Source organism: Gopherus evgoodei, chromosome 9, assembly GCF_007399415.2.
Source record: "Gopherus evgoodei ecotype Sinaloan lineage chromosome 9, rGopEvg1_v1.p, whole genome shotgun sequence".
Classification (NCBI taxonomy): Eukaryota; Metazoa; Chordata; order Testudines; family Testudinidae; genus Gopherus; species Gopherus evgoodei.
The window spans coordinates 104,548,436-104,572,541 of record NC_044330.1 but is presented as its reverse complement, the minus strand read 5'-3'; the positions used below and the strand labels follow the sequence as shown (position 1 = coordinate 104,572,541).

Below are 24,106 nucleotides of genomic sequence, written 5' to 3'. Positions count from 1 at the left end.
TGGATGTAGGGAGCAAAGCTGAAGCTCAAGGGCTTCAGTCTCAGATAGGGGGTCTATAACCTGAGCCCTGCTGCCCTGGGCGCAGGGGCTTGGGATTCAGCCCCAGGCAGAGGGACTCCAGCTTCAGTCCCAGGCCACAGCAAGTGTAACGCCAACCCTGGCGACCCCATTAAAACAGGGTCACGACAGTTTGAGAAGTGTTGTTCTAAGGCATTCCCATTTGTTGTACATTATATACAGGTTTAATTGACAGATAATTCATAACTGCATCGTGACCAGGTTTACAGACAAAAACAGAAGGTGCAAATACGCAACCAGAGTTATGACCCAGCTGGATTTGAACTGGCCACTGGTGAAAAGGTTCTATTGCTCAGCCTTCTTAATGCGTGCTTTGTACAGAACCTTCCACCCTACTAACCACCTACCCAAGACACCCTGCCCTGGCTGTTTTCTCTTCTAAATATAAGCACAGTAACAGTCACGACACATTTTTAATCATATCTTTATAGCCCTTAAACAGAAATCTGCATTTCACTCCTTAAACTGTAGCCTAATTTTGCATTCTTATCTTAAACTGGAAATTCGCAGCACTGCACACCACCCACTTCAGTTTACGATAACAAACACTGAAATCATGCCCACAAACCCAGATGACAAACCAAAACTGAGCCAGAATTACCCTGCCCTTTTAAGCCAAAAATATTCATTGCAATATAATTTTACAAAATAAAATATAAAACAAACTCAGCAGTGAAATGAATTGTTTATTAGAATACAGATGATTTCTTTCAAACAAACAATTCCCTAAGGAGCCGAGGGAAGTTTGAATTCATATTTTTAGTCTTCTGGCGAACATATCTGTCCTTTAATTTAGTTTGCATGACTGCAAGAATTTAATAAAAATGTTCCAAGAGTTTTGCTGAAATTCTTAGCATATCTGTAGTAAGCCTTTGGAATATGATCAAACGCATACTGGAAAAGACAAAGACTGAGCTTGCAGCTAAAATAATATTCAGAATTCTCATGGAAATTTAATAACCAAATCTACACAAATACAGGAAAATGTAATGCAGAAACTGTCCTCGTTTTGGATGCTCACTTCTGCTTCTGATGCTGTCGCTGTGTCTCAAGGAAGGGCATACTAAGGATAAGTCACAGCATTGGGGTTCAGGAGATATAAGCACCCAAATGGTCAGTAGCATCCACTAATTTTGGGTGGCTTCTTCTAGGCGACTCAAGGGTACTTTAAATTGATGAAACTAGGATTCCTTTTGCACCTCTCACAAACAAGCCTACACCCACTCACTACTGGAGATATAATGCAATTGGCGGAATTCAGAAAACACTCCTGAAATGCTAAGTTTGGGTATTTAAGAGAAAAACCCCAGCTTCTGAAAACATTACTTTGATCTAAAAAAAAAAAATTTAAAAAAAAATCATGAGTAGAATCCTGACCTTTAAACCTGCAAGATTTAACAATTTATGGGGCTATTTAAATCATGGCTGAATCATGGGAAAGTTGCCGATTTTAATGTGATGCTTTCCCCTTTTACAGGCTCAGTCTATCATCCAGGAGTATATATGAAACACAGCTGTGGCTGTTCTGCTTACAGAGATCATTATCTGGTCACAAGACTGGAGAGAAGTGACCCATTTCAAAAGGTGCAGTTGTTTTTCAAACTCATGTGTTTTGAGCATTGTGGCCTGATCATATACAAGCATGTAACAAAAAGAACCAATCCTTCCACCCCCACCCCCACACCTACTAGTCCTAGAAATAGCAAGAACCATATTTAGTTCTTTTATTCACAAGTACCAGTTAGCATTATATAGTCCACCAGCTCCAGCCAGAGGAGTGAGGGATATCCTTCACTCCATTCCTTTCCCATTCACTGGCTCCACTCAGATCATCCCCCCTGCAGATGGAGGCCCCAGTCCTGCAAGTGACGGCACATGGGGAGAATTCTGCACCCATGCGAGGCCCCATCGATGGCATTTTTGTGCTGATGTGGCGCAATGTATGTAATGCAGCAGGACTTATTAAACCAGAGACATTGCTCAGTCTTGATGGCAGTAAATTATCGATTCTGTTAAACTCAACGTCCATTGCCAGCATGCGCTAAACAAAAAAGCAGGGGGTGGGTCATTATAAAGAAAACAACAAGGAGCTCATTTTTGTTGGGAGAGGTCTGAATTGTGCTTGACTTGGGAGAGTCTGACTTTGCTGTACCTTGGCAGTATATAAGAGGCAGAGAAGAAACCTGCTCTTAGTTGTACTCCTAGTTCAAACTCAGCACAGTAAGGAGTAATTGCTAATCAAATGTTAATAAAATGGATACAGACAATGGGTCTGGAAAAGTCATTTTCAGCAGTTAGGAAAACAACCAGGAATGTCAGCTGTTTTTTCACCTGCTCTAAAAGGAAATACTTGGCTGTTACCCACGACACCCGCATTTAGCCCACTGTACAGAAATCTGCTAGCAATCTCCAGGTTTGAATTATACACAGACAGTTAAAGCATCTTTCTGCTAAGCTAGAGATCACTGTTTCACTTGCCACTTATTTCTCAAAATTCAAGATTTATCTCCCTGCATGCCCAAAGGGTATCATGAAATGGCATATCACACAAATGGAAATTTTTCCCTGAAGGAATTTCACATTTCAATAGACTCCAGTCACAATAACAAGATTCCCCTATAAATACCCTCCACAAAGGATTATACTCTGCCCAGTAGCAGTTTAGTATTTACGTTGTGTTCCTAGACAAAAGTAATTGTAAGGGTAATTTTAGCTGCCCTCATCCCAAAAGAAAAACATTGCCTAACGAGGCCTTCACTAATGAACCAGCAGAAGTTTTTATTCAGGGTTTGGTGGTCTCTTCCACAATACCAGTTTGTTCTTTGACGAATGCTTAGCAATGAGTCTCTGTATACGATTTCACTGGTTAACAGAATACCCTTTTTTAATGTTTGCATTCTCCAATGAAAAACAGACTCTCGGTGAATCATGACCTGTAGCATCTTTGCCATCCACTTGTGTTCCTTGGAGTAGGAATGTGACACCTGCCAGGCTGGCACCAAGCAGTGACACATTTCATCCAGTACCTGGTCTCATACCAGATGTTTCAGAGTAAGGTGCAAGAAACCTCACACTGGACTATTACAGAATAACCTGCCCCTACCCAGAGTTTCTTTTTAACACCTTCAATCAGAGGTTGGCTTATACCCTGAAGCACAAAGGTTTATAGCCCATATAACAGTGGCTGTTCCCATTACATGTATTGATGGAGAATCCCTTCTCAAATCTGACTGACTGCTTGGCCTCAGCGCTATCCAGTGGCAATGAGTTCCATGGGGTACTGATGTGTTTGGAGGGGAGGGATAGCTCATTGGTTTGAGCATTGGTCTGCCAAACCCAAAGTTGTGAGCTCAATCCTTGAGGGGGCCATATAGGGATCGGGGGAAGTGTCAGGGATAGTACTTGGTCCTGCTGGGAAGGCAGGGGACTGGACTCGATGACATTTCAAGGTCCCTTCCAGCTCTATGAGATAGGTATAGCTCCATATTAAATGTGTTCTGTAAAAACAAGTATTTTCTCATGTCAGTTTTAAATTTATCTTTCAGCTTCTTTGACTGACCCATTGTTCTTCTATTATAAAACAGAGTAAACAGAAGTGGCCAATTTAGCCTTTTTACACCCTGCGTTATTTCACCCCCTCCTAAACATCCCATTCTTCCAACGCAAGCTCACCCCTGTACATCCAGCGCCTGTCTCTCAAACTCCCTTTATTTGAGAGAAGGTCACTGGTCCAATTCCATACACCCCACACACCAGCATGGGCTCTGCTCTCTGCTGCTAGCCCAGCAGGAGAGGCATGCGAGGGTGAGGTGCTACTGTCATAATGCTTCTATTTCTTTGCCATCTCGCCAAGCCGTGGGGCAGGGTAACCACCGACCACTGATAAACTGATTTTTCTGGCTCTCCTGATAGCATGAAGATGCCGATAATAGTGTTGATTTATGGGCCAAATGGACACATGGTTTTTATGAGTCCTTGGCTTAATTTGAGCTTAGCTCTTGAAACTGACAACATCCCCCCAGGTCAAGGAAAATGGATACAGATCCCTAACCACATACTAATTAAATCCGGTCCGTATTGGTTGTTTAAATCGATCTCAGCAGGAGGAGTAGCTGACAAGCCATTCTCAATTCCTCCTCGATGAAATCCAGTGTCTCTCACCGGCAAGTGATGGAGGGGACTGGACATGATTACTGCTCTCCGAGGAAGCGATGGTTAGTTAACTTTTACTGGCACCTTTACAAACAGGATGATTTAATCCTGGCTGCCCTTGCACTCAGATAGGGAAGGTGTTACTTCCCCAGCACATACACACAGTGATACATCATGGGACACATGAGAAAAATAGATTACCTGGGATTTACGACCAGCTCATTTGCTTTCTCTTGGCCATTATTCCGAATCAGCAGTCCCTTGCCATCTCTCTTCCCACGTCTGTGAATAAGGTCTATTTATGGTTTGTTTTGGGGTTAAGATAGGAAGGAAGAGGAGAACATTAAGGGTAAGCAAAGAGGCCATATGGCCCGAGCAGGCCTGCTACAAAACCAGGAAGTAAAAATCTATTCATGACTCATCATCTGGACCTCAGCTCTAGTCCAAGGTGTTAGCTGCAGCAGTAACCTCTCTCCCTATGAACAGTTCAATGCTCTCGCTCCCTCTCTCATTTATTTCTCCCACAGTATTTGATTTTAATGCTCCACTTGGCATTTTGTTCCATCTCATGTCTGCCTTATTTATGTATGTGTCTCCTCCTCCTTACCTGGAGCCTGACCCTGATTCAAAGCCCACAGAACTCAATGGCAAGACCATTAATGGGCTTTGGATCAGGCCCTACGTGCATTTTTCCTCTTCAAATGAGCTACTAATGCAAGCCGCTTATCAGAATCACACTGGCGCCTTAATATAGTCCAGTCCCTTGCATACAAGGCAGAACTAAGTCATCTCTTTAAGGCATGGACTTGTCATTTGTTACTTACTTGGACAGTTCCCAGCACAATGGGGCTCAGCCTGGTTGTGGCCTGCTGGTATTATCGCAATATAAGTGTTAACTAATAATAGCTACTACTAACAGATCCATGCACTCCTTACCCGATCAGGTTTGTACCAGCGATCCTAAACTTCTGCTCTCTCCTATGCTCCCCAGTCTCACCACTAGGAACGCCACAACCCAATCTCCCTTCTGTTCCACTGGTAATTCTCTTCCCCAAAAGAAGGGCTTCCATTCTAAGCCTTCTATCTTTCATGCACCTCACTGCCCTGGCCGACAGCCATGCCTCTCTTCTCCAGGATTATGTGAGCGGCACTATCCCAGGGCAAGGTTAGCTTTAAAAGTAGCTCTTCAACTAGTACAGTAGCTGGGTTGCAGGAAGGGGATAAAAAGATTGTATATTATATATCTGTAACGGGGGTCGGCAACCTACGGCACGCGTGCCAAAGGTGATATACGTGCTGATTTTTGATGGCACGTGGGGCGGGCTGAGCCACTCCAGGGTTCCCGCTGCTAGCCCCTTGCCAGCTGAGGTCCCCCCTGCCGCAGCCCCACTCGGCACCCGCTGCTGGCCTAGGGGAAGGAACCACAGGCTGGCAGGAGGCTGAGACCCCAGCTGGCAGGAACCAGTGGTGGAAACCCCAGAGCAGTGGCGGGCTGAGCCACTCAGCCTGCCGCCGCTCTGGGGTTCCCGCTGAGGGCCCCTTGCCACCTGGGGTCCCTGCCTCAGCCTCACTCATGTTGCACGGGCCCCCTTCCAGACAGAGTCCAAGCCTCCGGCCCTACTCAGCCCTACCAGCTCTACTCACCTCAGCTGCCAATCTGGGGTTCCAGCCGCTGACCTCCTGCCAGCCAGAGTCTGGATCTCCAGCCTTGCTCAGCCTGCCTTCTGGCCAGGAGTCCCTGCAGGCCACTCTGGGCTCTGCTCCTGGCCTTGGATCACTGCTCTGCAGCCTCCCTGCTGTGGCGCGCTGTCCCCAGCCTGGGACAGTGAGGGTTGCACACCAGGCAAGAGGGGGTGCAGCTCAGCATCCCCATCTTAAAATTGCTTATCTCAGACCACACTGCATTTGACCTTGTGCCTGCCTTCTATCGCCATTTTTTTCCCCACTGAAAGTTGAAGGGAACATTTGACAAAATGGCAGCTCCTAAGAAAGCGAAGCTAGATGTCCGATCATTTCAGCCTGCTTGGACAGACGCATTTGGATTTATTGAAAAGAAGGACAGTGCTATTTGAGCTTTCTGTTATGAAAGTGTTGTTTGTCGCACATCAAGTGTTCGACAACATTTTGAAACGAAGCATGAGAAAACCTTTCTTGACAAAACAGACAAGACTGAATCAATCAAAAAGGCAGTAGCAGCCTATGAGAAGCAAAGCAGTGTTTTTAAAAGCTTAAGTGTAAGTAAAAATCAAGCTACAGAAGGAAGTTACAGGATTGCACAGTGCATTGCAAAAAACAGAAAGCCATTTACAGATGGGGAATATATAAAAAGAGTTTTTCTCAGCAGTTCAGAGATTTTGTTCAATGATTTGCCAAATAAAGATACAATCATATCTAGAATAAAAGAACTGCCCATCTCTGCCTGAACAGTTCAGAGATGCATAAGTGAAATGGCAGAGAACATTAAGGAAAAGCAGATGACTGCATTGAAAGACACAGCAATGTTTAGTGTTGCAGCTGATGAGAGCATGGATATAAACAACGTTCCACGTTTGGCAGTTGTTGCAAGATATTGTGCTTCCGATGAAATCCAAGAGGAACTTTGTTGCCTAAAACCCCTGCATGACACAACAAAGGGGGAAGATATACTGGAAAGTTTTGTAAACCATTTTGAAGTACAAGGAGTTGACATCAGAAAAATATTTTGTGTGACAACAGATGGTGCTCCTGCCATGGTCGGAAAACAGAAGAGATTTGTGAAGTTACTTGAAGATCAAATTGGCCGTCCGACAGTCAAATTTCACTGTATCATCCATCAAGAAAACCTGTGTGCTAAAATTTCTAATTCAGAGCTTAATAATGTGATGAATACAGTGGTGTGAATTGTGAATTTCCTTGTTGCTCGATCTGCTTTGACTCACAGACAATTTCAAGCACTGCTAGAAGAGATGGACAGTGCTTATAACGACATCCCACTTCACAGCAACATTCGGTGGCTAAGTCGTGGCAAGGTTTTGGTGTGCTTTGTAAACTGTTTTGATGCAGTCAAGGCCTTTTTGTCGGAAAAAGAACAAAACTACCCCGAACTGGATGGCGACAGATGGCTGTGTAAGCTCATGTTTCTAACTGATATCACTGCTCATCTAAACTAACTCAACCTCTGTCTCCAGGGTGCAGCGCAAACAGTTCTGGATCTTTGGGTTTGTACAGTTGCACAGCGCTGGGAGTTACAGCTGTCTTCGTACAGCTGTGTAGGGAAAGCGCTGCAGTGTGGCCACATTTGCAGCATTTGCAGCGCTGTTGGGAGTGGTGCATTGTGGGCAGCTATCCCAGCGTGCAAGTGGCTGCAACATGCTTTTCAAAAGAGGGGCATGAGGGGGAACGTGGGGGAGAGAGAGAGAGAGTGGATTTTTGGAGCTGTCAGCTCCCTGCCTTGCAAGTTCTAAGGACTGGAACATACACATCACCAACCTGCAATCAATTTAAAAGTTTTGAGTCCTTCCCCCACCCCTCTCTTATTCACTGAATGCAAATTATGCACTCCTAAATAGCCTTCAGACCACATAAGCAGCTGCTCAACACAGACCCCCCCCCCGCCGTGCGACTTCTCTCCTCAAGCAAACAGCTGTGAACATTCCAAAGCAATTCCCCTGCCTGCCTCCGCTCGCTCACTCGAGCAAACAGGAGCTGTGTTTGGTTTTTAGATAAGCAGCTTGGGGGAGCTCGGAGTTCAGCCATTCTTCCGGTTTGTTATGAACAGGCATTCTGGGATACCTCCTAATACCCTGGAGGCCAATTACAGCGCTTTTGGTGGCCACACTTGATGAGCAGCGCTGCATCACCAGCGCTGCAATCGTTACACCCCAAGCAGACCAGGTGTACAGCCAGCACTGCAGCCAGGGAGTTGCAGCGCTGGATGTGCCTTGCAGGTGTGGACAGTTACTACGTTGCAGCGCTGTAAACCCACCACCAGCGCTGCAACTCTCCAGTGTAGCCAAGCCCTTTATGAAGCCTGAAAAGCATTTGTTGTGAAACTAGCAGTTTTTTCCAGGGATATTCAAACTTCTACTTTCTGCTATTTCCAACTCATAAAAGAGATATGGACACGTTGCACTGTCAATGTCGATGAGATTGGAAAGTACATGCAAGAACTGGAATCAGAATTTTCTGAGAGATTTCAAGATTTCCAGCAATTTGGCCCAATACTTTCTTTTCTAATTAAACCTGAAAAGTTCAGTGAAAGCGACTTGGATTTGTCTGTATTTCAGTGGATGGGTGTTGAAGATTTCGAAATGCAGCTCATTCAGTTAAAAATCTCAAAATTGTGGACATCAAAGTTTGTGGATCTGCGGAGTGCACTTGAAGCTACCGAGGGAGATCTTGGGGCCTCTATTCTGACCTGCTGGACGTCCCTGCCAGTGAAATTTAACTGTTTGAAGAAAATTGCATTTGCAATGCTTTCAGCATTTGGATCCACATACCTGTGTGAACAGGTATTTTCACACATGAAATCTGTCCTCTGTCCCTCTTGGAGCCAGTTAACAACTGATCACTCAGAAGCCTGTGTGCAGCTTAAAGTATCCAAATACATGCCAGATATTGGAAAACTCAGCAAGGAAAAGCAAGGGCAAGGATCACACTAAACTGACAAGATTTGCATTTTAATTTAATTTTGAAAAAAGCTTCTGAACGTATTGAAAACCTTGTTTACTTCACATACAATAGTAGTTTGGTTATATATTATAGACTTATAGAGAAATGTTAAAACATATTAGCGACATGCGAAGCCTTAAATTAGAGTGAAGACTTGGCACACCACTGCCGAAAGGTTGCCGACCCCTGATCTATAAACAGATCTAGAATTCAGTGAGTGGGTAAAATGTATCCATTTATCTTTCTGATCTGAACTGTTAAGAGGGCTGATGTATAAGCTTGTCTGTTTAGTGGACCGGATCACTCAGTCTTCTTTCACAGCCTAGGGGACTGTTTTTTATAAACAGTTTGTCTCTTTATAGACGCAGCATCTCAGGTGCAAATGCTAGCACCAGGCTACCTGGATGGATCCACAAATCAATGCACTAACAAAGGCACTTAAAGAGCAACGCCCTGTACCCAGCCCTAGAGAATTAATCTGCTGATGCACAAGGTTAGTAAAACCTCCTGGGCGCACACAGGAGCTGGCCAAGAAGAAATTTATATGAAAAAGTTCCTGCTAATCATCAGATCTCTTGGCTACTTTAAGGAGCATCTTCTATAATCCCCCGGGGCAATTTTATCCCACAGACAGAGAGATCTCTGTGTTTCACACACAACCTTTTTATACATGTTCTCAGAAAGAACAACCAATAAAAACACAATTAGTCATTTAAATATTGTACAATAACAATAATCCTCAAGGCATGGGCGTTGTCATAAACAGATAAGTAAGAGTTAATAGAACAGAAGTGCTTCATATCTCTTTTGCCTGGAAAGGGTTAACAAGATCTGTGAGCCTGGCTGTCACCTGACCAGAGGAGCAATCAGAGGACAGGATACTTTCAAATCTTGAGGCAGGGAAGTTTTTGTGTGTGCTGTTAGATTTTGGTGGTTGTTCACTTTCTTTCCAATCTCTCTGATACAGGCTCTTATAAGTTTAGAATAGTGAGTACTAGGTAGATAAAGCGAGTTAAGCTTATGTTTGGGTTTTTTTATTTGCAAATGTGGATTTGGCTGGGAGGAGTTTAAATGTGTATTTGGTTGGAAGGAGTTCAAATTTATACTTTGCTGAAAGGATTTAAATTTGTACTTGTATCCTTAGGCTGGGAGGGTATTCCCAGTGTCTATAGCTGAAAGACCCTGTACATATTCCATTTTAAATTTACAAAGATAATTTTTATTGCTTTTTCTTTCTTTAATTAAAAGCTTTTCCTGTTTAAGAACCTGATTGTTTTTTTTATTCTGGTGAGACCCCAGGGGACGGGGTCTGGATTCACCAGAGAATTGGTGGGGAGAAAGGAGGGACGGGGGAGAGAAAGGTTAATTTCTCTCTGTGTTAGGATTACTTTCTCTCTCAGGGAGAGTCTGGGAGGGGGAGAGAAAAGGAGGGGGGAAGGTGAATTTTCCTCTCTGTTTAAGATTCAAGGAGTTTGAATCACAGTGATCTTCCAGGGTAACCCAGGGAGGGGAAGCCTGGGAGAGGCAATGGTGAGGGAAGGGGTTTTCTTTCCTTCTGTTAAGATCCAGAGGGTCTGGGTCTTGGGATTCCCTGGGCAAGGTTTTGGGGGGACCAGAGTGTACCAGGCACTGGAATTCCTGGTTGGTGGCAGCGCTACAGGTCCTAAGCTGGTAATCAAGCTTAGAGGAATTCATGCTGGTACCCCATCTCTTGGACGCTAAGGTTCAGAGTGGGGAATTAGACCATGACAGGCGTATACAGGCAATAAGTGCTCTTGCAGTTTAAACTCCTTAGCTTGGTCTCAACATTTAATCAACTGCAAAAGCCATTTACTGCTACATACATCACAAAACCGTGGGCACTGGAGCATCACAAATGGCTTTTGCACTTGGTTAAAAGTTGAAACCAAGCTGAAGAGTTTAAAATGCAAAAATTGTTATGGGTAGTATACACCAATGCCTTAAAAAGAGAGAGAGAGAGAGAGAGAGAGAGAGAGAGAGAGAGTGTGTGTGTGTGTGTGTGTGTGTGTGTGTGTGTGTGTGTGTGTGTGTGTGTGTGTGTGTGAGAGAGAGAGATACACATGCACACAAGGAAAATGTGTAATATATAAATACTAAAGCCCAAAGTTACAGTGGACTTACTGAGTAGCCAGTGTGTCAGTTATGATTCAAAACACCTGCTTTAATGTAAATACCTAGGATTTCTGCAGGTGTCACAGTAAGAACATGAACACTGTCAATCATTACTAGACACTGAAAAAGCTTCCATCCATTCTCTGGTACAATATGGATTGGCTGGAAACTTAAGTGGCTGATGTCATTCCACCTCAAGCTGTGATCTGATCAGGTCTGGTCTCACAAACTAACCAGAGTCAGGTCTGATCAGTATGTAGAGATGATACCTAAAAGAGAAACCTCCATGCTATAGAAAGTGGCCTCCGTTCTTTAATGGGTGTCACACTTTCTTCAACACTCAGCATCAGGCTAAGGAGCAGAAGGTTTTTGGATGAGATGCTAAACTGAGTTCTCGACCACGTATGGTCATTAAAGAGACCATGACACCTTTTGCAAGAGCGCAGTTGTTGAGTCCTGGCCTCCCTACAATTTCCTGGAAGCTTAAAGTAGATTCATAGATTCTATGGCCAGAGGGGACCATTGTGATCATCTAGACTGACCTCCTGCACAGCACAGGCCATAGGACTTCCCCAGAATAATTCCTATTTGAACTACAGCAGATCTTTTAGAAAAACGTCCAATCCTGATTTACCCTATTCTTCATTTCATCTCCTAAACTGTGCGTAGCCCTACCATGCATGGTTTAAACCCTAAAGATGGCTGGATTTCTTTAAAGTGAAGTGAATACTGCAAACATACATTGCTAGTAAAGCACTTTCAGATCATTCAAGATGAAAGGCGCCATATAAATGTAAATAATAAATAGCTACAACAAATTAATACCAGGTTGTGTTATTAGACAGAATCCAGAAGGTGGATTCATCTCTTTGACATTCCCTACTAGCATCTGGAAAGGACATGTGAATATGTACCAAACAAGGATACATACTAATGTTTCTGGGACAGGAAAGACATGAATTTGCCTCATTCTTTTCCCCAGCTGACCAGAGAATAAATCAGAGGAATGGACACATCACATTCATGAGATTTACAGCTCAATCATTCAAGATTTGTGAATGAACCCTCTAGAGGAGGGAACAGGTCTGGCCTATTCTAGTGTTTCAGTTTGGGATTGTCACACCAGCCACTAGAACAGAAACTATAAATGCTGGAACCTGCCAGATCTAGTGGAAGGTGTAGCAGAAGGCTCTTTTGAAGCAGGAGCTCACTGGTTTTACCCCCAAGGCCACAAGTATGAACCTAGCTGACAGCTGGGCTGTGTGTGTTTGGGGGCGGGGGGTAGACAGGGTTTACAGATCATTATGTACACTCTCCCTCTCAGATTTGCCAGAAAACCAACCACATTTAAAAATGAAAACATACAGCTCCGTCCTCTAACCCATTCTGTGTTTTAAGCAGCTATTAGCATCAATCTTCCTGTCTCAATGCACAATTAGGGTTCCCTCCCAACCCCAGAACTTAAGCTATCGCTCGTCTTCGGGGGCTAGCTTTGCAATGTGACCCTCCTAGTTTTGGGTTGTTGTTCCCCAGATCCATTCCCCATGGTGGTTCCTCGGTTATGCCAGAAGCTGGGAATGGGCGATGGGGATGGATCACTTGGTGGTTACCTGTTCTGTTCATTCCTCCTGGGGCACCTGGCATTGGCCACTGTGGGAAGACGGGATACTGGGCTAGATGGCCATTGATCTGACCCAGTCTGGCAGTTTTTATGTTCTTAAATGTGGCAGTCTCCCAGTGAAAGACTCAGAGGCAGCAATAGCAAGGATTAAGAAACTTTGCTGGTGAATCCTGGCCAGCCTGCTGAGAAGAGAGCCGACATCCCTGCTTTTTTCCTCACTCTGCCTACTGCAGCTGTCGTGAGGCTAGTTGTTAGAGTAACAGATTGCAATAACTGGCTAATATGCAATCAACTTCATTTAAAAAATATTACTCCTCTTACTGGTTCCTTTTCTTTAAAACGTAAGAAATCAGATTGACCTTCAGGTCAGACAGCAACACAGGCCCACGCTGGGCCATGGGCAATAACACACAGCCATGCAGTCACACTCTACACAGAAATATTACGTCGCCAGAGATGATCAACACTTACACATTTTTACACAATTTAAATTTGGAAAATTTTCAGCAAATCTCCATTTTTAACCAACTCTAGAACTAGCTGAAATTTTGATAATTTTGATTACATTTTCATGTTCACAAAAAGTGGTTAAAACATTTCCACAACATTTGTTTGTGACAGTTTTCCCCAGCCATCTCTAGCCGATACCATTTCTACTGGAAAGTCAAAATTAACCGAAGCAACAGCCTGTTTAGGGACAAAAATACAATGAAACCCCCATGCTCAAGGCAGCACCAAATATGGCTGCTTATTGGATCTGGTTTTTCAAGTAAGTATTTATCATTTGAGAGGCTATCTATCGCACGAACGATCTTCTACAGTATCAATAAGAACTTTCTTCTAAATTATGAGGACTAGACACAGAGCAAGAAGCTATTCGATATGATGAATTGGGCCCCCAGTAACTAATGTAGTCTCTTAATTGGACATCTATGCATCCAGTTGTTGGTGGAATTTGTGATTTAACAACAATTCCAAGTTTATTTCCTTCATAACAGGATAAAGTCCAGCTACATTTACAGGATATCTGGTGTTTGTTTTCCAGCGCCATTGTGCATCAGCTGCATGTTTTGATGCAAAGAAAATTAATCCAGTTTAAAAGGTGTTTTTTCAAATGATTTCCACTGTATTGTTTCAAGCACACAGTCTGCAGGACACACCTGACCCTCTTTGTATGAGCAGCAATTAAGCACTACAGCTGATATTAGAATTGAAAACACAAAAATGGAGTTCTGCACCTTTTCTCATGCTATTATCTAGTTACAGAGCAATATAGATTAGAGGCCATTGTAAGGTGAAATGGCTTAACTAGTAATATGTTAACACGTCAAACTTAACAACATGGGGTGAAATCCTGGTCCCATGGAAGTCAATGGCAAAACACTGACTGACTTCCATGAGGCCTGGATTTCTCCCCTGGTGTCTACAGCCTGAAACCCTACAAACGCTAGTTTTATTATATCCCAAAACCCAGCCCTTGTTGATTCCCGCTGAGCACACCTCCTTAGTAAAATATTGGTTTTGCCATGAAAAAGAAATAAGATTGACTGATTTGTCGTCCACTAAGAAGTCATTGATCCAAATGTTTGATTTGATCCTAGGCTACAGGCAAATAATCCTCACTGAATCAAATGATCCGTGGAAGGGAATGAGTGATTAGCAAGAAGAGGTGTGATGGAGCATCCACCTCACACAAAGTCTGTTAACCTCCTAGGCTGCACCTGAAGGAAAGCCATGGACTGATGAGGCCTAAATGGCTGAAGAAGCCCAGCTGGGGGAGGAGTTGAGCTAGAGGTATAAAGACAGGAAGTTGGTGGTAAGACAAGGCTGCGAGGAGGAATGCTGCTGTCACTCCCTAGAGAGGAGGGGAGTTGGTTAGGTGCAAAGAGGAGATCTGGGGGGGAATGAGTAAGTCCTGGGGCCCTGCCTTGGACTACAGACTCTGGCAAGAACCCAAGAGGGGGTGAGGAAGCTCCAGTGGTAACTTTGGGATGAGCCAGAAGATAGGGAAGACTGGTAGGAAAGAGCCAAGAGAAACAGCGACACAACTGGCACTTGAGCAGACTGTGGTTGCTAGGCACAGGGTCTCTGGGTTGGAACCCGTAGTAGTGAGTGGGCCCGGATTCTCCTGCTGGGCACTGAGAAAGTGGCACAGAGTGGGAAGAGGATTGGAAGACTGTCTGAGACTGCAGAGAGATCGTTTGGGTGGTGGGCTTGGAAGGAGAGGACTATAGTGACCTGGCCAGCGGGCTGAGTCACGAAGGGGGAGCAGCCGGAGTCCAGAGAGATAGAAGTGAAAGGCTGAACTACCCAAGGAGGGGAGAGTCAGACCAGCTGAGAGCTAATCCACAGATAAGCCACAAGGAGACACCCCAACAGTGAGCGGTTAACCCCGTGACAAGGCGAGATTGAAAATTTGGGGGGAAAATTTGAGATTTTTCTTTTTTTCCCTTTAGTTTTTTTTAAACACAGGATTGTCCCTTTTCTGGTCCTCTCCCATCCCTATCTGAAGTTCATTCTGAGGGGAAGTATCAGGGGGTAGCTGTGTTAGTCTGAATCTACAAAAACAATAAGGAGTCCGGTAGCACCTTAAAGACTCACAGATTTATTTGGACATAAGGTTTCATGGATAAAAAACGTCACTTCTTCAGATGTGCTCTCGGTAGATGCAACCAAAGAGGATACTTCCTTCACCTATTAAAAACCACCTCTCCATTCTCATTATGTAAAAAACTCTGGGTGTGACAAAGGCTCAAAGTGCTTTGGGGTTTTATGGTATAATCCAACATGTTTATGTCTTTCCAAAACCCATGACCAATCTGTGTAGGAAATAAACTATCCATGGCCGGATCCTATTCTTAGTGAAGTCGATGGGTGTTTTGCTGTAGATTTTAATGATAGCAGGAGTGGTTTCTTCTACCTCTCACTATCATAGGGTTAATTTCACATGTGTATAGAGGGCCAGTGTGAGGAATACGCACCACTAAAATCCTGTTTTGTGTGCTAAATAGGATTTACATGGTGCATAGGACCTAGACCAGTCCTCTGCACGGGGTGAATTTCACCCTTAGTGAACAATGTTAGACTGTTCGCTGCACCACGGCATAGTATTACGTTTACCATGGCATTTGTACTGTCCCGTAGACTTAAAATGGGAAATACCTCAAATTCCAGAGACCATTTAACTGCTGCAGCTCTCTATGATTCTATATGTGTAAGGGAAGATTGTCAGTACAACAGTCAAGAAACCTAAGTTTCAGTAAATTGACTAGAAAGTCAGATAGAGGCAGATTATTCCTTAGCCAATAATAGTTTAAAAATCAATTCAATTAACTCAAGGCTGATTTAGAAAAAAAAAACCCACTCTGGGTGACCTATTCTTAGACTGTTCTCACACTAAACCCAGTAAAGCGGGATGTTTGTAGACGGAGTCCTGACATGCGGCAATAGTTTGTAAAAGCCAGGGTTATGAAAACGTCCAAGGAAAGAACATTATTTTTGGAATTAAAATGAGATCTAGTCAAACCTAATTGTGTTTTAATTCACGCATGTCACATTGTCCCCTAATTTAACTGGCCTAGCAGATCTCTTGTAATTGATGCTTGCACATGCAGTCAGACTCGGTGAGCGAATATTTACAATGGTGCCTTAATGAGAGCCAATGAATGGCTGCTGGGTCACAAAAGGACAATGTAGTTAGCCTTTAAAGACCAGACCTAGACTTGATGGAGCTATAGATTATTTCATTTAGTAGAAAAAGGAATTAGCTGATACATCCCAAAACACATTTATCATTTAAAAAAATCTTCTGTCATTTTATTAGTCTTAAATATAAATAATTGTGAAGTCTGGTTGCTTTCAACTGCATGTGGTTTTAATATTTTAATTGCTACAAACACTTCCATAATGCTGCCCAAAAAGGCATACCCAAGTAATTATTTTGTTTATTACATTTCTTGTGAGGATTTGATCAATTATATTCTGTATATGCAGCAATTTGAGTAATGTAGTACTAATACATTCATTTCAAAACTGGAAAATTAGCCAGCCAGGACTCATTTTGTTATACGCTGTTAAATACTGTATGATCACTGATAAATATTGGGTATTATTTTATTTTAAAATCAGGCAATTTACACATTTTGCTAATTATTATGCTATCATATGGTTACCAGATTAAAATGCAATGTTAGCGGGAGATATGGCAATGTCTAATACAATGCATCAGGAGGGGATTTCATCAAATCTGTCTCTAGCTTTCCAAAGTGGAAAACACATTTCTGAAAGACTTGTGAAATCCTCAGGGTCTCCCATAACACATTTAGATGCCCACTTGAAACCATCTCCTGATATTATCCAGGAAAGTCGTTTTTACAATACCCACACTGCTCCCTTTTGAATATCACCATCGGCGTGTACACTGCCACAAGTAACATCAGGCACCTGGCACCAACACTGATCATTGCCAGAATGCTGTGATGACTTTACATGGAAGAGCTACAGTTACTGCAGGAAACGATAGTCTCCCTAAGTCCACCTCACCCTTTCCCCTGAGTAGCATCATGGCACCTGCCAGCCCTTGTAAGGAGAGCAGCAATCTCAACACCGTTTGGGCATCATACTGGCTTTCTATCTGTTAAAGGTGAGGCAGACAGACTGACTTCCTTTGCCTGCAGATGTGCCAATTGCTCAGCAAATGCGCCAATTGCTCAGCAAATGCATGGCTGTCATTACTCTGCGTCCACAGTATATGCCAGGGATGTATTCCCAGCCACTACGTCAGGATGGTCATGCTTTACCGAGGGCGGGATTGGAGGGAAGCTAACAACCCCACCTTGGTAGGTCCCTTGAGACTCAGGCATTCCAGCAGGGGATAGAAGGACACTTGGGCATAAGAGTGTGATAGTTTCCAGGCCTGTTTTGTTTCTATTAGATTCCGTAACATCCTAGTCTTTTGCCCACTTTCCAGATGACTCCGTGCGAGCACGGCCTCCATCGTGACCGCTCTCAGCAAGTACTGAATACATAATGTTTGTCAATCCAACTACCTTTAAACACGCCTGTTGAAGCTTTGATTCCCATTCTGCAAACCCTCTGTGTGTGTTGTGCCGCTGGGCGGCCTTTCATCTTTACGGGCCTACTTGTCCCCTTCTAAAATGCTGAGTTTCACTGCCTCTTGCACTTCCAAATTTTGACTCTGATCCTACCTTGAGACTCAGGCAGGGAGCTCCCCCTGCAGAACCCCAGAAGCAGAGGTGAAAGTAAACCGGTCCGGTCCAGTATGGCATACCAGCAAGAGCCAGTATCCTGTACTGGACCACACCGGCTTCCACAGCAGAGATTGAAAGGGCTCAGAGCTCCCCATGGCTGCGGGCAGCCCAGAGCCCTTTGAATCCCGGCCACGGCTCCGGCAGCCGGGCTGGGGTTGGGATTTATAGGGCTCAGAGCTCCCCACCGCTGCGGGCAGCCCAGAGCCCTTTGAATCCCAGCCTTGGTTCTGGCGGCTGGGCTGGGGCCAGGATTTAAAGGGCTCGGGGCTCCCCTCAGCGGCAGGAGCTCTGGGCCCTTTAAATCCCTACCCCAGCCCCTCAAAGCTTGAGATTCCCCCTATGGCCAGAGCCCCGGGCCCTTGAATTTGCCCCTGAGCCCCAGGGGGCTCCCAGCCACCTCTTCAGCTGGAAACCTTTACTTGATTTAAAGGCTCTGGGTCTCCCAGCCACAGCTGGTGCCCCAGGGCCTTTAAATCTTGACAGGCCACACCTCTTCCATATGAGGCCACGCCCCCCTCAGGACTCCAGCAGTACCGGTAAGTACTGTAAGTTACTTTCACTCCCGTCCAGAAGGCCCAATACCTGGACCTGACTGGAGAATCAGGGCCTTAAACTGGACATGAGAAAAAAGACACGAAGGTTTCACCCTGTAAAAGAAGCATATCCTAGAAATCACACAGTCTCTTTATATCATAGGGAATCAATCAAAGTTAATTTCCCAGGGTTTGTGAAAGCCTATTGCCTGGACTGTGATTCCCAAATGGGTTTTTTCAAGAGCTTAGATGGCTGTTATATTTCTGGCTAAAGAATATGCAATATGATAAAAACACAGTCCCTACACAGTGTAATAAATTACAGATCGTTTGATGTGCAAACCAAAGATCTGTCAACCTACAATATATTTTAAATATTTTAAATGAGTCCTGCACTCCAGTGTCTGGAAATTTAAAATATGTTTCGAGGCCTCTCAATTTTCTAAAGACAGATCTTGCCTACTTATTTTCCTTTTGGAGGTTTTGTTCCAATTTTCACCAAGTATTGGTTCAAAATAATGCTCCTCTTCCTGGAGATAGTCCCACCAGAAAGGGGGCTTATGACTGGTCCAGTGGTTAAGACGCTAACCTAGGACTTGGGATGCCTGCATTCAAGTTCCTATTCTGCCAGAGACTCTCTGAGGGTCCCAGCCTCTCTATGCTGCTGTTCCCCAACTGCAAAATGGGAACAGTAGCAGTGCTCCACTTCAGAGGGGTGCTCTGAGAAATAAATATTGAGATCAATTAAAACTCACTTCCGTAAAAGAGATCCCTGACTTCCTAAATGTGATAACGCTAATGTTTATGTATGAGCCATCCATGCTTCTGGGCACAGAATGAAAGCAACTCAAATCACAAGTAGTCTAAAGGCAAAGGAATCTAAAAAATCCCAGTACCAACATGATGATGATAGGATACCAGCTCGCCCACCAACCCACAATACACAGAGCCACCCACAAATCACACATTAAAAAGAAACATAAAACAGCTTGGCGTGTCAATCTTATTATCAGGAATCATGCTGCAGAAAATGCACTCACTCCAAAAAGATCTGACCTGAGACATTAAACTTACGCAGACTCTGTGTGTTTTATTTTTTAAAGACCATTAAACCAAACCTAGTAAATTCAGACAGAGCTTTTCATTTCCCCTTCTGTATGGTTTTATATAGTTTCCCCTTCTGCTGCTTTCCTTCCAACCTCTGGGTATTCCATTTTAGCGTACGAATGAAGTCCACATGATTGCTTGAAAAGCATGCAAGTTCTACAACTCGGAACACAACCTAGGGGTAGGGGAGAGGTGCTTTATTGGCTATGAATGCATGTATTTAGATTCAGATGAAGACTGATTGGTTAATGAGTGACAAAACTATACAATTTATTCACCAAACCTGAACAAGCTCCAGAGAATTCTGAAACTTTGTCATGCTTTTGGAAAAGTATGCATTTTTATAGCATGAACAGCCTATAATAAATACAGGCTAAAACATCATAAAACATAAATTACATCTATTAGCAACATCCAAGAGTTAAAGAAAATGTTTTGGAACTCAACTAACTGGAAACAGAATGTACATATGTCTCTGGGCTCAGAGCTGCATCTCCTCTGATCAAACCAATAGACTGGGAGCCATTTGATAGATGCTGTTGCTATCTACTGGATCCCTACAGAGAATGCATTTCAGAAACCTCAGCGTGAAGAGCTGATAGCTGAAAAGTAGTTCTCATTGCCCCTCTTCTCCAACAGACACTGAAAGCCTGAAGAAACCTCCTTTAAAAGATGCTCTCCAGATGAGCTACTTTTTGTCTCTCTTCCAGTTTGGGAGTCCACACTGCATTCTACAACATGACTGTTGACTCAACCAGAATTGCTGCTTTTCACATCTCCTCTTTGGAAACCCATTGTCAGGACAGGCATGAACGAGATAGAGAAACTTTCCTGGGCCAAGGAACTAAGCACAATGGTGAGATTCAATCCCCAAAATCTCAAGTCTAGAAAGATCCAAATTTCCTTTACCAGGATCCACGCCATTTACCTTGGCGTAATGTATTTGGCATGAATAGCTAGTTCATAAGCAGCTCTCAGGTATTATCTTCTGCCTTCAAAATGTTTTCTTCTGAACTCTTTTCCAGTGACAAATGGCCTTTCCCAAAAAGTAAACGTTTTCACAAAGGCCTTTGATTGTTCAAAATGTTCCCACTCTGTGTATTTACATGTGTTAAAAAAAAGCAGTTGAACTGAAGTGGATAGTGGTAAAGCTGCAGACTTTGGTTGCCATCTACTGGCCTGGTTTTAGCACTGATAAGTGGCTGCCCTGTGGTCTTTCCACAACCTTTTTCTCAATTTCTTTTTTTCAGTTTCAAAACTGAAACATTTGGGAGTTATTTTATTTGGTTTGGGTCTTTTAAACTATCTATATTGTGGCTTTACCATGACACTGTTCAGTTCAACTGACTAATTGACCCTTTGTCTCCTAGTCCATGAATCTTAGCCTCCCTGCAACCTGAACTGACCAGCAAAAGACCTGACTTGACTCAATCTGGCAGCCAGCATTTCCCAACCATTTTATGTCAGACGTTTCAAGTACGCTAATGAGCATGTTTTGTTCAGTGTGGCTTTCTCACTGTGAATAGCGAAATACCACCACCAGCAGCAGCAGGCTGAAACCTGCCTTCTTCCTTCCAAGTTTAATAGGGAGCTGATTATGCCTTTTTCTCCTTTTAATAAGCCAGACCTGTTACCCTGTATTGTAAAGTACTGCAAGCTGGCATGCATGAATGTAAAGGAAAGCTGGGTCTGTGCCCCAACAGGAGTTCTGCTACTCTGTGTCATGGTGCATATGGCTCGCCTTCACATGAGCACAGAAAGAGTTAATTCCTATGCAAAACTGCCTGCTACTTACACCCACACAGGAGGTAACAGAGGTGTGTCTCGGGGACATAAAGCCTCAAGCCAGGGAATGCTAGGAACACAGTTCCCTGGTGTTCACTGGAGCAGAAAAGAAGAGGTCATCAACAAACCAACTCAGCAAGGACCTTCCGACAGAGGAAGGCCAGCCTTGAAAGTGTGGTTTTGTTTTAGCCTCACTGAGCCTTTTATAAACCTGTTTGTGTTTGAAAGCTTATGAAGAAAGCTCACAAGAAAGCTCTCCCTGTGTAGACTCTGCTCACAGGCTAATTTGGGAACAGCCATATTACAGGGCCCATTATTATTACTTGGATAGTTCAACCCACAAGGCCCAAAAACACTCGGTGCCCAGAAATGGCAAAGGCTTAAGCCCCCAAGGGCTGCATTTAAAAGCACCCACATGTCGCTCCACACTAGTGTCACAGGAATGAGAGCAGAGTTCATGGGTGGACAGGAGCTCTGCTGGTCTGGGGAAGGCAAGAAGCCAAGAAACCACACCACCAGGAAAGAGAACCCAGGGAAGTTAAGTGGTCATTTTAAAGAAAGCCAGCCTAGGTTCTAATCCTGAGCTGCTGGGCCAGGGACTTGTGGTGGTGGTGCTCAGGCTGCGTGTTTCTCATCCCGCTAACTCAGTGTTTCTCAAACTGGGGTTGTCGCTTGTGTAGGGAAAGCCCCTGCCGGGCCGGGCTGGTTTGTTTACCTGCCCATCCCCAGGTCCAGCCGATCGCAGCTGCCAGTGGCCATGGATCATTGCTCCGGGCCAATGGGAGCTGCTGGAAGCGGCACGGGCTGAGGGACTTAGTGGCCGCCCTTCCGACAGCCCCCATTGACCCAGAGCAGCGAACCGCGGCCAGTAGGAGCCGCAATCGGCTGGACCTGCAGACGGGGCAGGTAAACAAACCGGCCTGGCCTGCCAGGCGCTTTCCCTACACAAGCAGCGACCCATTTGAGAAACACCTGCACTAACCTCAAGGCAGAGCAAATGGAAGCAAGGGGGAAGACAATCATATTTCTTCTATCAGTGCAATCCTGATTTAAATAGTCACATGAAGAATATCTAGATTGGAAACATCAGCTCAGACTGGGGCCCGTCATGACTGGTAAACTGCCTCCATCAAGGCCAATACCCAACATTCCAGGTGCACATGAAAACTTCCCATAATGCACCAGGAAAATTGGGCAAGGCAAGAAAATTTCTTTCTGGCCCTTGCAGTAATCAGTCTGTGACATGAAGCTTGAGATCTGATGACTGTTTTGCTACTCCAGTCTTAGAATGGTCCTTATGTTGATGTGTCAATCATCACATCAACATCAGAGATGCAGCTGCAGTGTTTGACAGCATGCTTCTATGCAGGAACAGATTCTGCAGACTGGCTCCCCTGGACAAACGATAACAATCATCTTCACAAGCCTCATCCGTACAACACAGAACAGCTGCCAAATGTGCGGAGCATGGCGGGGTTTGCTCCAGAGAACTGACACCAGCCTAGTAGGAGAAACAGAGACATAGGGCCAGATCCACGGGGGGCATTCTGGTCCCTGCATGTCCCCACTGAGGAGCGGGAGCTAGACGGCTATGAGTTTCACCCAGCATGGGGTCGCTCTCAGCTGATGTCAGCTCCTGTGCCGTTTTCTCTGTCAGACCCAGCATATGAGGCGGGAAGGGGCATAGCCCGAGTACGCTGTACACCGGCTATGCCCAGTTGGTGGCCACTGCCTGCTGGTAAAGGTGAGTGCAGCCCAGGCTACTGTACCTTACGTGGGAGCCAGCACAGACCTGTCCCGAGAGGGGTGATGGATGCAGCCTCCCCATTCAATGGGCACACACCACTGCTATCTGCCTCATCCTTGCCCTGCTGAGGGGGCACCAACCACCCTCCGTCCAGCACCCCAATCTTTATCCCAGCCCACCATGTCATCACGGAAGGGTGGCCGGGTCAACCCCGAGCAGCGCTGCAACTCCATGTGCCAGGCCCGGAGCAGGGAGCTGGGCCCAGCCCTATGGCACAGGAAATGGGGGCAGCTCGCTCCCAAACCCCACCCCTCACCTGGCCCTCCCTCTCCACTGGGCTTGGATTAGGGTTGTGGTGCTGCTGTGGGTGGTCAGTGTCCCCAGGTTGCAGTGCCTGGCGCGGGGAGCTGGGCCGAGTCCCCTGGGACAAGAGACAGTGCTCAGGGGTCTCTGTGGGTGCACCCCTCCTCGAGACTGCACCGAATTCCAGTCAGGACCATAAGGGGTACTGGTGGAACTGGGCACACACCTGTGTCATGGCCCTGGGTCCCATACTCACCACTGACATCATGGGACTCCTTCGCTGTCATTTGACTGAAACATGACAATAAAATCCAAGGAATGTATCTAACTGAGCAAAGCAGGGCGGATTTGGGAACCCCCCTTCGGAGCAATTCCCACTCCTGCCCTCACACCCACCTGGTTGATGTGTTTCAGTTTGTCGATGAGCTGGCTGATCACTGGCTCTGGACCCTTAGTTTTCATCTCGTGGGTGCCAGCTTGAGCTTTCCCCCCGTTCCTCGCTGCCTGGTGACTGTACCTGCGCGAGTGAACACAGAAGACAGCATGGGGCAATGGACTGGACTCAGCAATCAGAATTATTTATTGCTTAGACCACAGCATGCTAGCGGCCTTCCCGTCACAGAGGAAGACACGGTCCCTGCTCTGAGAAGCACAGGATGTTATTATTTCTCCAACACAGCACCTACGACCACAGTCTGGACCCCACGGCGCCAGGTGCTACATAAAC

The 24,106-nt window shown here is 45.0% G+C and overlaps 1 protein-coding gene across 1 annotated transcript in view; it reads right to left on the bottom strand.

The window, feature by feature from the left end:
* The window catches only part of GPC3 (glypican 3), a 275,530-nt gene that overhangs the window by 50,475 nt on the left and 200,949 nt on the right, over window positions 1-24,106 (bottom strand). Inside the window, exon 6 of the mRNA XM_030576108.1 lies at window positions 23,776-23,896. Within this exon, the coding sequence (XP_030431968.1) occupies window positions 23,776-23,896 (121 nt within the window). The remainder of the gene's footprint in view (window positions 1-23,775; window positions 23,897-24,106) is intronic.